This window comes from Manis javanica, chromosome 4 (assembly GCF_040802235.1).
Source record: "Manis javanica isolate MJ-LG chromosome 4, MJ_LKY, whole genome shotgun sequence".
In the NCBI taxonomy this organism is placed as follows: Eukaryota; Metazoa; Chordata; class Mammalia; order Pholidota; family Manidae; genus Manis; species Manis javanica.
In genome coordinates, this window is record NC_133159.1 from 41215842 (window position 1) to 41234101 (window position 18260).

The 18260-nt window shown below is 32.8% G+C and overlaps 1 protein-coding gene across 2 annotated transcripts in view; it reads right to left on the minus strand.

The window, feature by feature from the left end:
* Positions 1 to 18260, minus strand: part of NRDC (nardilysin convertase) — a 121036-nt gene that overhangs the window by 26558 nt on the left and 76218 nt on the right. For both annotated transcript variants that reach the window (XM_073233917.1, XM_073233916.1), the window contains 10 exons: positions 17922 to 17995; positions 13044 to 13139; positions 11889 to 12011; positions 9974 to 10031; positions 8160 to 8233; positions 6707 to 6776; positions 4435 to 4512; positions 3072 to 3192; positions 2935 to 2993; positions 2585 to 2639 (listed from right to left, as the gene is read on the minus strand). In XM_073233917.1, the coding sequence (XP_073090018.1) occupies positions 2585 to 2639; positions 2935 to 2993; positions 3072 to 3192; positions 4435 to 4512; positions 6707 to 6776; positions 8160 to 8233; positions 9974 to 10031; positions 11889 to 12011; positions 13044 to 13139; positions 17922 to 17995 (808 nt within the window). The remainder of the gene's footprint in view (positions 1 to 2584; positions 2640 to 2934; positions 2994 to 3071; positions 3193 to 4434; positions 4513 to 6706; positions 6777 to 8159; positions 8234 to 9973; positions 10032 to 11888; positions 12012 to 13043; positions 13140 to 17921; positions 17996 to 18260) is intronic.

An 18260-nucleotide genomic window follows, 5' to 3' on the forward strand; every position in this document is an offset into this window, starting at 1 on the left:
CATAGAAGCCACAGGGCATAAATCTGCAAAGAAGTAAAAAGCTAACCTTTGCAAACAATATGGCTTCTCTCTCACTTACCAACTTTACATTTCCCTGTATGGCCCCGGAAGATGACTGGTTAGCCAGAGACGGGTAAGATTCCTCAAGGGAGGAACAACCTAAGACAGGCACAGTCGCAGGGGGGCCATCAGGTGAGAAATTGGGGATCAACAGAGGTGAGGCTCAGAACCTCATCCCCCCTGCTTTGAGAGAAATCTTCTGCATCCGTGGATGTCTTGCTGCCCTTGTCTAGCCTGGATTAATACTTAGTCCATAGGCACACACCTGATCATCTGATCATCTACATTTGCCTTCTTACAGCACTAAACTATGTTTTCTACCTTTATCTTGCATCTACCTACCACTTCAGCATTTTATTAAAAATAAAAATAATAATAATAATAAAGGGAGAAATGTGGGATCCACATATAAATCAAGTATAAAAATCAAACGAATATTCATATTTGACCTGATTGTTTATAGTTCATAATGCGTGATCAAAACCGAAAGTTTCTGTGATGACTGCCCTTGCACTGTTCACCAGTAAGAACTTATTCACTATGTAAGAATTCGTTCACCATGTAAAAACTTGTTCGTTATGCTTCAGAAGATTGGAGACTGGTGAGAATTAGGCTTGAGATGGATTAATGATTGTGCATTGAGCATTGACCCCCCTGTACAGAATTTTATTGTTGTTAACAACCATTTGATCAATAAATATGAGAGATGCCCTCTCAAAAAAAAAAAAAAAGAAAGAAATTTGGGTATCACTTATGTGTGATGGCAGTCCTCAGTTCTTGCTCCCACTCCTTCCCTGCCACAGTGCTCGCCCACATGTTGCCACCACAGCTAATAAGGACACTGAACAAAACCACTCCCGGTAAGATATCTTGTGGGTTCTACACATACCAATCTAGTTGTAGGGACAAGTGTTAAAAAAAACCTCTAATAGCTATCGTAAGTCACAGCAGTTCATAGAAAAAGATTTCTATTTCAATCTCTAATGACTTCAGGTATACAGAGCAAATTACACAGGAGTCAAGAGCAATGGGAAGTTTATAGTTTTTGTGACCTTGTCCTCATGTATTCAGGGAATTGTCTCTGGTGACAATCCAAAAAAGGCACCTTTCAAGATTCTCTATGAACTGTTCTAAAATCAGGGATCTTAATTGAAGGTTCTTAGACATCTCTTTCAAGATACAGTGGGCAAGTTTGGGGAGGGAATAAGTACATGAATTGGAGTGGGAAGAAATTACTTTTTTTTTAAAATTTTCACTAACCTCTAACAATTTTTATTCAAATATGAATATAGGCAGCAAACCACAGCTGTATTAGTACTATGACTATAACCAACAGAAATCACAATATAGTTGTTGCAGATATCTCAAAATATCACTCACTGCTACTTAACTAAGATGTACTGCTAGATTTTGTTATTCAGACATATATTACTAATTTTTATTATTTTGAGTTCTTTATTTCAATATTCCTTTGTAAACTACTGTATTTTATGCACTTAAAAACACTATTCTATGGACTGCATAATATTTAAAAGTATTGTTTCAATGTTAAATTCCCTGAGTGTGCAACTTTAGTGAGGTTATACAAGAGGATGCATTTGTTTATAGCAGATACATGCTAAAAATAACATTTAGGAATGAAGTATATGTAATTGAATCTCATATATTTTGGGGGGGAAAAACAGAAAGACGCACAGACATTCATATGTAAGGAAAGAGAGAGAGAAGAAAATGTCGCAAAATATTACCAATTAGTGAAATTAAGTGATGAATTAAGCGTATTATTACTACAGCCATTTTTTGAGAATTTAAAAAGTTGGAGGGATGAAATATTATTCTGAGGAGTCCATAGGATTCAACAGATTCCCAAAGGAATCCAAGGCACAAAAGGGGTTTTAAAAAAACCCTGCTCTAAACTCTGTACCTTTCAGTCTCATACAATACCTTCCTTTCATATAGCCTACGCTACAAATACACAGGATCATTCACTTTCTCACAATACCTCGGGAGTTCCTTATTTTTGTGCTTCCCACTACTTAGAATGTAAATCTTATGCCACATCCATGAAGCCTCACTAATCTTATTAGTCAAGGCAAATGCTCTTCCTGACCTGAAATCCCAAAGCACACTGTTTCTAATATTCTATGTAGTCATTACCACAGATTTTCTTGTTGAATGTTTTCACAATATGTTAATTCCCCAAATATCAAGCATGATAGCATGTTGGTAATACTCTCCATGAATGTTTATCAAAAGGACAGACATATGGATGACTACACAGATAATATGATTGTCACACAATTATGATCTGTGTCAATCTGCCTAATCCTCTCACTGCTACTCAATACAAATACTCAAAAACACAAGAGTCAATTTTCAGATGGCCTCAAGGCCATCTTGAGACTCACATGACAGAGAGTGGCAGAATTAAAACTCCAGTGATACTTCCAAAAAGAGGAACAATGTTCATACTGGTTCAACTTGGTCTCAGATAACATTCAAAAAAGAATTTGACTTCCAGTACCTGTTCTTGGTAATGAAATTCATTATCCTCAATTTTCTGAATCTCTTCAAAAATCCTGTGAAAGAAGAAATTTATAACTAGAATACATTATTTAAATTTGTCACTGGAATCATCAGTAAGAGAAGCATATAGACAGACAGACTGGCTACATAAATGTAAACCCTTAATGTTTTATGATTCACATGGGGTACTCACATGTAGAGGAATAAGGATATAGCACCAGTAAAGGAGATTAAATTAGGAAATGCCTGAAAAACTATCAAGACAGGACTAAAGCATGCCTTTTGGCAGCCTGAAAGTTAAAACATACTGGATCAACTCCAGGCTCAATTCTAATAAGTAAGTATTACCTTTGTTCTGGGCCTAGCTTCTGTAACATTTTTAAATACTGGAAGACAGTATGAGCAACCTGAAACAAAACATCTGATTACACTTTTGCATAAAGTGATATCTATATTATAAAAAAACTTTCATTTTAACTATTTACCTCATAGAAATGTTCATAACCCTCATCGGTCAATGTAATAGAAATGCTGAACACTGAGTAAGTAGAATTTTGCTCAAATCCTGTCTCACCATTTCCACCAAATAATGCAAGAGCCCAGCACCTACAGTTTGGAGGGGGAAAAAAATAACCCAATCAAGATCTTGGTCTTAATAATCTACAAATACTTCAAAATAACAAAATAGGAAGGCTTTCTGTATGAAATTTGGGGAGTTCAGACTTTGCTGTAAACATGCTTTCCAACAGTAAGTTTAAAAGTACAAAGTTTAAGAGCACAAGACCTCCCAAGAACTGTTGTGCATGCAAGAATCATCGGAAGGAAATAATAGCTGTATTTATTTAATGGATACATTAATATACATTACAGCATAGTAAAACATAACAGTTTTATGAAGCCACAGTAATTGCTGTTGAAGAGAACAGCACTCATCCCTTTTAGAACCTGTCTCTCAGGAGAAGCCTTAAAACACTTCATATACATGCCTACTTACAATGTCAAGTGAGCACTTTGAAACTATCAGTTAACCTACATAGGTTGTCTAGGCAAGAAGCAGTGAAACTGTATCTTTTCCTGACTAGAATAATCTAGTAGTCTAAAATAAGAAGGGAGGTGGCCAGAATGAAGAACTTGAAATTCTAATAAAGTTTAGTATGGCAGAAAGGTTGTGCACATCTCAAACCTAGTATCATTAGTTTATTCTTTCATAATAACCCTGCCCTTTCAACTTCTTTGAATGTTCTAGTACACATCAATGTTTTAAAGTATTTACTTAAATTTCTCATCAACCTTTCCGTTCTTGAATTAGTGTATAGAAAATTAAATAAGTAATTACTTAAAAGTACTGGTCCTCGTTCTAAAGCTGTATTTCTGTTACGTGGCTAAGCAACTTCAACAAGTGCTTAAGTGCATTAGGAAACTTTCTGCTGACATGGTTGCATATACTGTTCACAGTCCCACCTACTAATGATTTATCTGCCCAATGATAAATTTTCATTAAAGTCTCCTTCTTGGGTTGGGAAAGCCTAGAGATCCACAGCATTTAAATAATTTATTTATTTACTATTCAAATCAAAATTCTTGATTAGAACTGATCTTTTATGTAATTCTGGAATCTATTCGTAATTTTAAAAACCTCTATGTACAACTACTTTCAACATAAGGCAGCTTCCAAAAAAATACACAAATAAAATATGGTCATTAAAATTACTATAATTAAGCACTAGATTTGATTTTAGGCTTCCTAGCAGACAGAGCTAAATCAGAAAAGAAGGGTTATACAACACTTACTATCTCCTATTTTTCAGAGATTGCTACACTGAGAATACTTGTTAATTGAATACTTGCTTTTTTCTAAGGTAAGAAAGAATGCTGCCTTTGCCTTCATGTCCAACTAGCCAAGAGATATAATGAAGTGGCTTCACCCTTAAAAAAAAAAGTTAAGGTCAGAAATAAAAATAATTAAGGTATAAGTATACCAGGAAATTTTACTAAGACTGATATTTGAGAATATGATTATAAACTTTCTCTCATATAAATTCCACTACACATGAAATGATAATTTTATAGCAGCAAGATAAAAACAGAAAACATGGGAATATTTAATTTCTTCATCCAAAATCACTGAATAGTGTAATCACTCCAAAATTTATTACTTTTTCTTAGACATCAAACTTAATTCCTTTCACGGTAAAATCTTTCATTTTTGTTTTACCCAAAATGGAAATAATATAGATTCTGTATCATTTTAGAGTCTAATACAGATATAAATCACTCTGCATCTGTAAAGGCTTCCAGTATTCCATCAGGTTCTGTAGTAAACTGAAATGTGCTGCTTTATATGTCAGAAAATATGGCTTATAGTTTTACTTTTTCCCTTAAATAAATGCATGATCTTGGCAAGACAAAGTCTCACTGCATTTTTCTTTTTATCTTCACTTGCCTAACTACTTATTTAAATGGTTTTCATGACACCAGTAAAATGCTTTACTATATAATAATATACTTTAATACTTAATAGTCTGAGTAGTTGTGTATGTTATTCTGTCTCTTCCCACTGGCTTTTTACTATAGCTTTGGAAATGTATTCCTACCAAAACAAAAATATACAGAAAAATTAGGTTAAATATCTAAACATTCTTAAAACTTAAAATGAGTTTACAGAACTATGTTCAGTAAAGCCTTAAAAGACATAATGATTTCAACTATGTTAAACAATCCCCAAAGCCCACACATTGTTTAAAATTTGAATTTGAATTATATTTATATTTAAGACTGATATAGGTGAACAAATCAGCTGAAGAGTAAACCCAGATGATCATCCAACATTTGCATCTGAACAAAACTAACTGTACTATATTTGGTAACTCTGAAAGGATAAACACTTTCTTATTTGTAAATAATGGCTCCCCAAAAAAGCAAATTTACTAGGAATTCACGTACCTTAGTAATCAATCAGAGAATAAACAAGGCTTTATTAAGTAATAAACATTGCCAAAAATTAAAAAAAGGAATAGTATACATAGTAGAGTTTGATTTCCATAAAAAAGAAGTTTAATAATCATTGTTTTAATGTCTGAAGGATATATGTAAGAAACTGTTAATGTTGGGCACATCTTTGAGGACAGAGACAAAAGGAAAAGCATGGCTTTACTTTTAAAACTCTTTTGTCCTATTTTAGTATTTTAAAAGCATGTATTATTTTTATAGCAAAAATTTAAGGCAAACAGAATAAACTTCTAAATATGTGTATAATAACTCAATACTTTTTGGGATACTCTAACATAACTATACAATAAGTATGTACTACTTTTTCCTACATTATCCTTGCAATGAAGGCAAGTAAACAATATACATGTTTTCTGCTTTCTCACTGGTGGTTAATACTGTTCATGTTAACTTCATTAAAACTTACTCTAATATTCTAACATAAATGTTAAAAAAAGCATTTTACTGAGCTTATATAAGCAATACGAATTACTGTCTTCTGCTTGTGCCTTCATGCTTTTGTTGGTAATAGTTTTAAAAAGCTAAGTTAAATTTTTATCAGTTCTTTGGCATTTATTTATATATAGAAATATACTTGCAGACATTGACCCCCATTCTGAAAGAGCTTCTTGGTACATGCTATATTGTTCATGTAAGATAACTATATAAACAAGTTGAATATTTTCCTAATTTGTATAAACCTTTTCTCACTCATTCTTAATTCAAAGGAGTAAACCCTTGAGATTTATGCAGCAAATTCCAGGTGCAAAATTATTTAACTTTACTTAGACAAGATCAAACTAAATGGTCACTAGTAACAAATAAATCATAAGCTAATACACTTTTGTACTCGAAGTACTAAAGAAAATAGTTACAAAAGTTAGCATTCATACTAAGATACTGAATTTCAAAGACTCAGGAAAGATAACTAATTATAAAAAAAGCCCTAGTTTTTAATAAACAGAAAGATATTAAAATACACAACAGGGCTTGAAAAATCAGTAGTAATTAATTTACCAGTTTACCACATTACCTTTATTTATAAATCCAGATCCCTCTAAACCTTTTAGTACGCTTTAAAAATATGACTGTTAGAGTACTTAATAGAGTAAATTTGCCCTTGAACTCTTACCTGTAATATTGCTGTTGAGGAGGAAGTGCCCATGTGATGGTCAGAGCATGAATTTTTCTGACTGGAACAACTAAACAAAAATATTTTTCAGAAAAATAGATATAAATGTTCCTCCATAAGTTTTACTATGTTACATGAAATTTTTTAAAAACTCAATATATTTCATCCTCAACTAAACAGGGAAGGTTAAATACAGTGTAATCATTATTTCAAGTTGCCAATTTTCCAGTTTGAATAATACAATTTTTATAAATTTCTTTTCAATTTGATTTCATAGATAGAGAAAACATGGATAAAAGAACTATGAAAATCAAAATGCTCCTGAGGATGGATCCCTTCTTACAAGAAAGGATACAGGACTAGGAATCAGGAGACCCATAGTCGAAATCCAGCTCTACCTTTATCTTACTACGTGTTACATGACCTTGAGAAAATTACATGTATTTAAATCTTTCTGTATCTCTTTTCTTACTGTATGGTGAGTGAGTTAGGCTGAAGTAGCTCTCAGATTCTTCCCAGCACTATTATTCTATGGTTCTATGAAGACAAAATCTATGGCCAGAAAGAATACAACTGAACGTAAGTTGTCTCTAGGAAGAGTCAGCTAAAATAGAATGGAACTAGCAGCAGATAAGGGTGCAACAGTCATTGATTAGAGGAGGGGGAGAGGAAAGAGAGTGGCAATTGGGTGAAGGAAGAGGAGAAGGGAATACCTAGGCAATTAAGAGAAAGAGAAAATAATCTGTCATGATAAAAAAGGGAACAAAGAGAAATGATGAGTTAAGAATGTCTGCATTATTCATTTGGGCAAATTGTTAAGTATATTATAGCATAACCATGTGATGGCTCACTAGGCAATTATTACAAATATAATATTAAATGAAAAAGGAAAGAGAAGTGTATAATCTTATAATCTCAACTACATTAAGAAAACATACCTACATAAACTCAAAGGGCAATTTGCCAAAATGACTTCTCTGGATGGTAAGATATAAGGGTGATATTTCCCCCTATTTCTTTACACATTAAATTTTTCTTCATCTAACAAAAACTTCTTTTATAAGGAAGATACGAGGAAATGTGGTTTCCAAAATGGTTTCCCCTTTTCTGTTTTTCTCTTTTGAAAGGTAAAAAAGAAGATATAGATAAAATGATATATAGATAAAATAAGAAAGAAACAAAAAACCAAAGAGCAAAAGGGAACAAGGGGAAACAGGGAGAAAGCATGAAACAGACTCAAGTAGCAGCAGCGTACTAGACCAATCAATTCTGCTGCTAGTTAGTGGCCTGTTATCTGTCACTAACTGGATCTCCACTGTCCATATACTCCCTTTCCAATTCAGCTGTACTTTCTGTTGTGTTCTCATTTTCAAAGAAAATTGGCAGTCTCAATTAAGTTTTAGAGAATGTGCTAAAGTTATTTCAAACAGTTTTAAACCTTTGGTTCACGAACCTCTATAAAGTTTGTTAAATGCTGGTGTGTCAAATGGATCCGTTAAATGGCCAAAGTTTGGTTTGGGTAACCCACTGAAAATAAAACAAATACATTAAAATTTAATTGGCAAAAGCCTTTATAAGCATTATCTTTAGGGATGCCTAACTGATAGGTATTTATAATCTATTCTACATATTTCTGACTGAAAAGCATTTAGGCATACATGAATAGATGGCAACAAAGCCACAAAATCCTGAACTAATTAAACAACCTATTTTTAATCTTTAGTCCCAATAACTAAAATACCTTTAAAACTCAAAAGAGATAGAAAACAATGAATTGAAGGGACCTCCCTCCCAATATTTACTGCCTCTATCAGCCCAATTCATCTTCAGTTCTCCTCCTATATAAAGCCATTTTGGAAAGAAAATTTATACCAGAGATTTTTAAAAAATTCAATAATACATATGAAGTGATTATTAGGTATAAAGCACTGTATTAGGGACTGTGGTACCTAAATAATACGGACTCTCCTTCTAGAAGCTTCTCATCTGGTTGAAGATACTATAATTAATAATTCTTCTAAGAATTAATATGAATTCACTTTAAAATACCTAGACCTTTTAACCTGTCTGATTAAGGAACCAAAATTATTAGTGAACAATATTTAAAAGGTTTTTAAAAAATGTTCATCAGGGATTGAGAGGACCTAATAATGAATCCCTCTATGCAGTACACCTCTGATTTTATCAGTAAAATTTCACAAGGAAACATGTTTTAATTTGCCATTTGACATTTCCATTGTTCATATTCATTTCATAACAAAAACAAACAAAAACACGTAAAACAACCCCAGGGCTTTGGCATGGCTTTCATTATCATTTTACACATAAAAAGTAGTTAATTACCAGTGGAAATTTATATAGAGCCAAGACAATAATAACTAATCAGCTGTTACTACAAATTATTCTACTACTTTAAAGCCAATTTTCTTTCATAAATTTAAAATAAATTATGCTTTGGAATGAAGAACTGGGAAAAATCTAGCTTACTCACCTGAGGCAAGAAAAAAAAATCTGATTTCACTTATTTTACTAAAATGAAAACTGCTAGGAGTGGGAAGAAAGACTTAATTGCTTCAGAATTAAATTTTTTTGTAATCTTTGTAACAAAAATAAAACAAAGAAGTGTCTTTTAAATACTGTGCAATTTTGATAACTTTAAAGTAGCCAAAAAATCACTTTCTGAACTGGAACCCTATATACAGTTTCTAATAATAAATAATTTGGTTCAATTATATGAAATGGACTTTTTGGGAAGTATACAAAGTCAATCATCATGTACAGAATTATTTCTCTTATGGGACATTCCAAATTCCAAATAACTGATTTAGAAACATAATTTCTTTGAGACAGAGGATATGTGTGCATATTATATATATATATATATGTGTGTGTGTGTGTGTATATTATATAAATATACATATAAATAAGTAAATAAATATATAAAGCCTCTCAATACAATACTTGCTTTTGCATCACAGTTTTAAACAGTACACAGTAAGAAAAAAGCTCTGAATAAATGTAAAAGGAGCCCTAAATTCTTCAGAATTACTGCTTACTGTAAGTTTATAAGCTTGTAAATTCTGAACTACAGAAACTATGGAAATTTAACTTATCTCAGTTTTCCCACTCAAAAGCTATGTGATCTTGCTAAACCACATAAGGTCTTAATTTAATCACATGTTTAAGAAATAAGCTGAAAGAAAAAACTTTTGAGATTCATACAAGAAGATGCCTCTTTAAAGGTGTATTATTAATGAAATGTCTTACTTGTTTGGTATCTGAGAGAAGATTTCTGTCACCCACTTTTCCAAAGTATCCAGTGTTTCTTGTGGAGAGGGCAGGGAGGAGATAGGGAAACGCAATGTTGTTCAAGTTAGAAACACAATTATATTTCTCACAGATCTTTAGCTATAAAACAAAGGAATACTTTAATTTGGGCATTAGTTGCCACTTCTTAACCAGTAATGAGAAACAGGAAAAATAACATAGAAAACTTTAAGACACATATAATTTTATTAGACTCCTTTATTTTTTAACCTGGTAAAATTAGAAAAAGCACACAAGTTTAAAAAAAAAGTTTGTTTATCATTAGTTTAGTGTGAAGGGCAAAGAGATAAGAATACACCAATCATCCTCCTACTCCATTCCAAAACTTCCTTTCTCTAGGAAGGTTTCTTCCAATTAACCCACACTACACTGACCCTTCTCCTCGATAGCTCATTAGTACCTTTATACTCAATTTATTTTTACATTATACTTCCTTAGGTTTTAATACATCTTCCTCTTAGGTTTCATATATATATGATTTTTATCTTCTTTTGGCTCTTTTTTTTTTTATAAGAAATTCTTTTGACATTTCTAGTAAAGCAGATCCAAGTGAAAAAGGAAAGCTTTAATTTTATCCCGTGACTTATTACATCACTAGATAGTATCTGTTAGTACCAAATACAAGTTTCACTAATTCTCAAAAGAGATGCCCCAGTTATGTAATAGGCAAGATGCAAATTAGACAAACCAAGTTCTAAATTTATTCTATACTATTTACATAGATATTTAACTCTTAAATGGTAAAATAAATGCTCAAGTAAAATCAACTGTATTTAGAGTGTGCAAGACTCTCTTATCAAGTATCTGGGGCTGACTTTAGAAATCTGCAACAAGCATTAATATGCTCTTATATTTGTCACCACAGAGGAAGAGAATGCAAAAGAAATAGTACCTAGGTTGAAGAAAAATGCATGTTCATGATAGATTTGGAAATGATAAGTAAAAATTACAAATTAGTATTACATACTGAATATGGAATGGCTTAATTTTAACATGTTGTACAAGGAATCTAGAAGCACATCTATAGTTTCAAGAAAAGAACCCACCATACCATATCCATGACTTTACACTCAAGTCAACTTCAGTGGACTAATATTGCAAAAATATTTTAGATTTAAGTGCCAAGTCAGCTCTGATCTTAACTTTGACAATGAGAGAACAAAACTGTATGAAAAGGAGAATCCTATTAGGGTGAGAGGATTACCTATTTAAAAAGAAATGTGCAAACTCTAAGGTATGTCAAAAGGAATAGTTTAGCAACTGACTGACTGTAAAAAATAGCCTAAGGAGACTGAAATATAAAGAAAACAAAATAAAGCTACAATGATTTCTTTAATGAGAAAGAATTAACATCAGTTACAGTTACTGGAGAAATGATAAAAGAAGAAAAAGAGTAGTAGTATTAATCAGTATTTCACACTTAACATGCTTCTGCTATCATCACCATGATGGATTTCAATTAATCATGCCATTTTACTAGACCCTATGTAAGGATGAAAAGACAGACACTTTGCGCTGTTAGAGTTTATGATCAATCCAAATTAAATGCAAAACCAGAGATAAGAGAGGCAACAGCTCAATGAGGCTTAAAAGATCAATTCATGACCTATTAATATTTTTGTATACTCACAGACTATGTCTATAAGAGAAAAAACATTTGCCTGAGAATCAGAGGATTATGTGCTGCTCTTTAGCTGTGCCACTTGGTGTGTGACCTTTCCAAATCCTGATTTCCTTTAGTTTGTGTTAGGGTCAGGCATTAAGTAATTGTGTACTGCAATACTAATCAAGGCAAACAAATCCTAAGAAAGCACTACTTCAGAATAATTCTAAAGGCCATAGCAGTTAATATTACCTTTGGATTGAACCACTAAAGTCATGTAACAAGCAGAATAGTAACGCATCCAGAATTCTCTCAACCTGGCATGTGTATCAATATTGTTCTTGTTTGGCTCATGTTTGAGAGTCTCAGCATTTCCTGTAAAAAGATGAACAAGATTATAGAAATAACTAAGTTTACTTTGTAAAACTTTCTATAAACAATGCATGCTCTGCTACTAAACTAATGAAGTAACCCAAGTGACTCAATATTGAACAAGTGTATAATAATAGTGATAATTTATCAATATAAGACAAAAAAAATCACAAGAAACAATTCTGAAATATGTTTTAGCACATAAGGAATTAATGTCTAGTTAACAATACCTCAACAACAGTAATTGCCTTAAGCTTCCTTTCTTAATAAATAGTTTAGTATTCAATTCAGGTTTATCTCAGAATTTTTTAATAATATTCTGCATAATTGTTAAAAATAAACCACATAAAGCAAGGATGTCATATAAAATGCATATAACAGCACAAAATTTACAGGGAAGCAAACATCCTTTGAATGAAGTACTGTTTAGATCAACTCTTTCCAGATTCAACTCTATGGTCAAGAGGATTAATAAGAAACTAAATCTGGATTCGAACACTAAGAAAGGCCATTTATGAAAAACAGATACCATTTAAACAGCTTACCAGTTATACAAAATTAGGTCATAGCTCAAAAACTATTAGAGAAATTATTGCTGAATCTCTATTGATAAATGGAAATATCAGGTTGGGGTAGAGCACAGACTTTACAACAGGTTCAAATCCCACCTTTATCATTGTGTGATTTAAGCAAATTAAATAACTTCCTTGAGCTTATTTATTTATCTTTAAATACAGATAATGGTAGCAAGCTCCTAACATTGCTATGATGATCAAATGACATAATTCATGTAGTATTAGCAGGCATCTGGTACCCAAAAAGCATTCACAATATTATTATTAGGTGCTATTCTTGATATATCCAATGTTAGAGAACCAAATATAGGCATGCTCACCTACTTTCTACCTACCCTACCTACCCTAAAAGGTAAAAAGCACCTAGTACCCTACCTTTATAACCTTCCATTCTTTATCAACTTTCATATTCTCTATCTTCCTTAACTAGAAAATATGAAATAAGTATTTGGCATCTTACCCCAAAAAAATTTCCCCATAGGATGTCCAGGTCTAGCAAGGCTTCCAAACAACATTTCCTTTCTGTTTGCATCAGAAGGTCTTGCAAGTTGATATTCTGTTAGTTTTAAAGAAACCCTTTTAATAAAATGAAGTTCAATATCTGCTTTTCTATCTGGGAGTTCAAGTTTACAGAACTGAAAATAAGGAAGTAACAAATATTAATTTAATGAATCATGTGTATAAGACTGAAGTAGAGAATGCAATGATCTAGGCCTGGCTCTATGACTTAAAATATTCTGTAACTTCGGGTAGTCAATTCACCTTTCTAGAGGTTTTCCCTTATTTTCAAATGAAACAAGGTAGTTTAATGATCTGAAAGGGTTTAACTCTTAGGATGCTATATCCAAGTTTTTATTGATGAAAATGCTAATAAAATATTCAATCAAATTCCTTATTATCTGGGCAATTTGTCATATATATTATTTAAACTTTCCCCAAAGCCAAGTATGTTGATAATAAAGTATATTAGTGGTTAATAATCACTTTGAAGTCAGAAATATCTTGGCTAGAATCCAAGTTGTACCACCTCAAGGAAATTATCTAACTCCCCTGATTTTATTTCTTCATCTATAAAATGAAGTTACTAGCATCTAGTTCATAGGATTTTTATAAGGATTAAATAAGATACATTCCTTCAACAAATATTTACTGAACATCTACTATGTGGCCAGTACTATGGAACTAGTTGTTAGAGGTAGAAATGTGAATAAAAGGGACCAATTTTCCCTTTTATTGGCAGACCAATTCTCTGCCCTCAAGGGGTTTACATTCTAGCAGGGGAGATAATAAATAAGCCAACAAATAGATTTTAACAATGTTAGTCAGTGATGGGTGCTATAAGGAAAAATAAACCTGGTAAGGGAAAGAAGAGTGGTGGCAGGTGATCACAGAAGATCTCTCTGAGGAGATAACAAGTGAGCAGAATCCAAATAAAGTAAGGATGATTTCATAAAAATATCTGGGAGAAGGTTCCCATGTATGGAAATTATAAATTCAAAGGCTTTACAAGAAATACCTACATGAATTCAAACATGGCAAAGAGGCCAGTGGAGTTGTTTAAAAGGAGATTAGAGCCTAGTAGAAATTACAGATCACTATAGTTAAGTGCTATAACACAGGGTATTATGAGAATATAAAAAGACTGTCACTTAACCTAATTTTGTCTTATTTTCATGTATGAATTTACTTTGGGGGGTGGGCTCAGGGACACAGGCTTCTCAGGGAGTGACTTAAGCTGAGCCTTGAGAGACAAATGGAGTTTTCTAGGGAATAGGGAGGGAGAAATGGGAATATGCAGAACATTCTCAAGAGAAAAACTTGAAAGAGGAGAATATGGCACCTCTGAAAAACAGAAAGACTGTCAATGTGATTGAACAACATTCAGAATCAAACGAGTGGCAAGGCATCAGGCTGGAGATACAAAGAAGAAACCATTTTTGAAAGAGCCTAGTAAGACCTTTGGGAGGCAGTATTTCATGTGTACGAGTACAGACCTTGGTATCATACAGTTGGCATCACTGTTAACTTTGGGTCCTTGGGGAAATGAATTTCTGGACTCTGGGTTAATTATTTAAACACGCTAAGCCTCAATTTCATTATGTGTCAAATGAGGATAATGAGATAGTGACAATCACAATAATACACAAAAAAAGTGCTCAATAAATGTTATTTATTTATCATAGGAGTAATGGTAAGGCATTGCAGATATTTAGGATAGTGACATTATCAGATTTGGACTTGGTAAATCCATTCCAGTTGCAAGAGATTTAAGGGAAGCAAAAGTCATCACTTTTACATTTGGTGAAGAGAGTTGAAACTGAAGTGATGATAGTAGGGATGGAAAGAAAGAGAAGTAAGCATGTTCAGTAAAATACTTGAATATGCCATAAAGTCTAAATCAACAATATGAAGATATTATTAACACAGGAGAAACAATTCCTTTATTAAGTGTGGTAGGTTGAATAATGACCTCCGCCAAAGATGTGTACATCCTAATCTCCAAAATCTGTGAATATGTTACCTTATGTGGTGAAAGGAACTTTGCAGGTGTGATTAAATTAAGGATCCTGAGGAGAGATTATCCTAGATTATCTACATGGTCCCAAAGTGATCATAAGTTTCCTTATAAGAAAGAAGAAACAGGATCAAAAGATTCTCTTCCATAAGCAAGTGGAGAGGAGTAAAGGAAACCAAAGAAAAATATAAGGACAGAAGCAGAGGTAAGAGAAGAGAGAAGATTCTAAACTGATGGCTCATAACATAGAGAAAGGAGCCACAGCCTAGGGCTGTAGGTGGTATCTAGAAAGTGGAAAAGGCCAGGGAACAGATTTTCACTTGGAGCCTCCAAAAGGAATAAAGCCCTAAAAGGATATTTTAGACTTCTGACCCCCAAGTTTAAGAAAATTAATTTGTTATTTCAAGCCACTAACTTTCTGGCAGTTCATTACAGCAGGAACAGGAAAGTAATAGGCCAGAATATGTAAACATATTCATAGGAAGTGATTTACTACCCCTAAAACTGATAAAAATAGGATATAAATATCAGAACACAGCACTCTTTGCTACTGGATTAGGTAAAAAAAAAAAGCGGGGGGGCTTTGGCCATATCCTCAATCTCAATCACTAGGACATACTATGTAGGCAATTACACATGCTCATTTGAGAGTAAAGAGCTTATCATTAGGAATAATTTTTTTCTCTATAGTCTTCTTCACCAACTAATTAATCCCATTTTAAAACCTACCCTGTAGACACTTACATGAGCTTCTAGTATTAAGTGTTCTTAAGAAAACTGTAAAACACCAAACAGACCTATCTGTGTTGTGCAAATAAATGTTTCCTATGCATGTGTATAATCACGTCACTGAAAGAGTACGCCAGAAACAGATTGTCAATTCAGGGCACAGTGATAAGGTAATGAAGTTAGAACTAGATAATAAATTTAAAAACCAGGAAAGAAAGAATCTCTTCCATAAGCAAGTGGAGAGGAGTAAAGGAAAATGAAAATGAATCTGCCAAGACAGTTAAACCTCCCTTCAACTTCTCTTACATGGAATAGGCCATCCAAGCATGCAGGCAACTAAAAACATGTGAATGAGACAAGATAGAACAAAAGACTATCACATCTGATGAGAAGAAAACAACATCTGATTATTGTGCTTTCAAAACTGGTAAATGAATAGTAAAGTAATTTATTACACCAGTTACAACTTCCTGGTCTTCCTGCATACTTAAAAGGTTAAATGACTAGGAACATACCTAGGTATTTGTATCAGATAACAAATTGAAGTCTCCTATCATCAAAAAGAAACAAATGAACAAAACAAAAACAAAAACAGAGCCTTTAAGTTCATCTTAAATCTAAACTATTTATTGTATGTGTATGTAGATTATTATACATCACATATGTATACATATGTACATGTACTTCTGCATATTTCAAAATACAATAAAATATATTTTGACTTCAACTTGTAAAATCAAATTCAATATTTAAATTTTCTAAATACCAATTGCAACCCACTCTAGAAACTTGCTTACGGAAGAGATTCTTTTGATCCTGTTTCTTCTTTCTTATAAGGAAACTTATGATCACTTTGGGACCATGCAGATAATCTAGGATAATCTCTCCTCAGGATCCTTTATCTTTCTAGTATGAAGAAAAACATACTTGAAAGCATTTAAGACAGAGAATAGTTCTTGAGTCTCAAGTAGGAAAGGCTTTTAGAATTTTCCTTGGTTAGTTTGGTTTGTCATCCACTCAACAAATATTTATCTGGGCCTATGCAGACACTGTGGTAGGCAGACACTGTGGTAGGCAAGTAACAATAATGAAGAAAATAAATCCTTGATTACAAGCTGCTCCTTGAGCTAGGAAGAAATATAACTCCATCCCACCCACTTTTACAAATAAACTGAGGGCCACAGTAACTTTTCAATAGCTAAAACAAAAGTCTGCTAACTTTCAGATGGATGACTCTTTCTAGCCATCTGCAGTTTACTCAGCCTGGTGAATGCATTAAGTCATTATTAGAACTAGACACTAAATCAAGCCAAGGAGAAAAATGTGACAAAAGAACAAGTAGAGAGCCCTTGCCTTATCAGTTGCTGTAAGCCAAGCCTAACCTATGAACTGTGGTGAACTGTAGTCCCCCTAAGCCTACTATTACTATTTCTAATGCTAAAACAAGGCAAGCAGTGCTTCTATTTATTGTAATTAAGGGTTTTAATAGCACAGCTCCATAATGAAGCCTTGCCCTATATAAGCACACAGTTCATTATTGTCTTCATTTTTTAAATCCCAAAGGATAAGGAAAACTGTCAAAAAATAAAATTAAATGCATTTTCTGGTCAGGAATTTAGTTTCTTCATCCATAAATATAACACAATTGTATTCAGAACTACCGAAATTCACGCCAAAGAGTACCTGTGTGTGTACACAGGTCACAAAGGATAAACTATTCAGTATCAGGGTTGTACTTAAAGCCTCAGGGAAAATGTCTCTGGATGCAAAAGGAGCATGTGAACTTATGAAGTTTTAAGACCCAGTATTAGCTTTAAAAACTAGGCTACAGTCCTGTAAAAGATTAGCGACTATGGTAAAACCCTCAAAAAACAAAGACTGAAAAAACGATAATCTACCATCTGCTTAATTTATTTCAAATCTATACTGAAGTAGACATTTAATGGCTTTAGGAATAAACATGACACATCTATTTCAATATAACCCTTTACGATACAGATATAAAATGGTCTAGTGATAAAGAATAATAAATGTGCTAAATAACTGGTTTAATTAAATAAAAAGTAGTTACAATACAGAAAGCACTTCTCTTACCACTATCAACAGCTTCAACTTCACGGTCAATTGCATCTCTGATCATCAGTGGATGGATGAAGAACTGGGCCCATCTGAGAAAAAAAAAAAGTGGCACTTTCTGTTTTGTTCATAAAAGCTTTTCATCATATAACATCTATTTTTTAATTAAGAAATCTTACCAAGTTAGAGATTTAGTTCCTAATAATACATATGTAAAATCTAAATAATATTCTGCATTTCTACAATTTAAAATCTACATACTACTTTTTTTCACCATGAAATATACTAACCATACAAAAAAGTACATGAAAGATAAACAGAGACTAATGCTTAATTATATGGTTAACACCTCAGTGG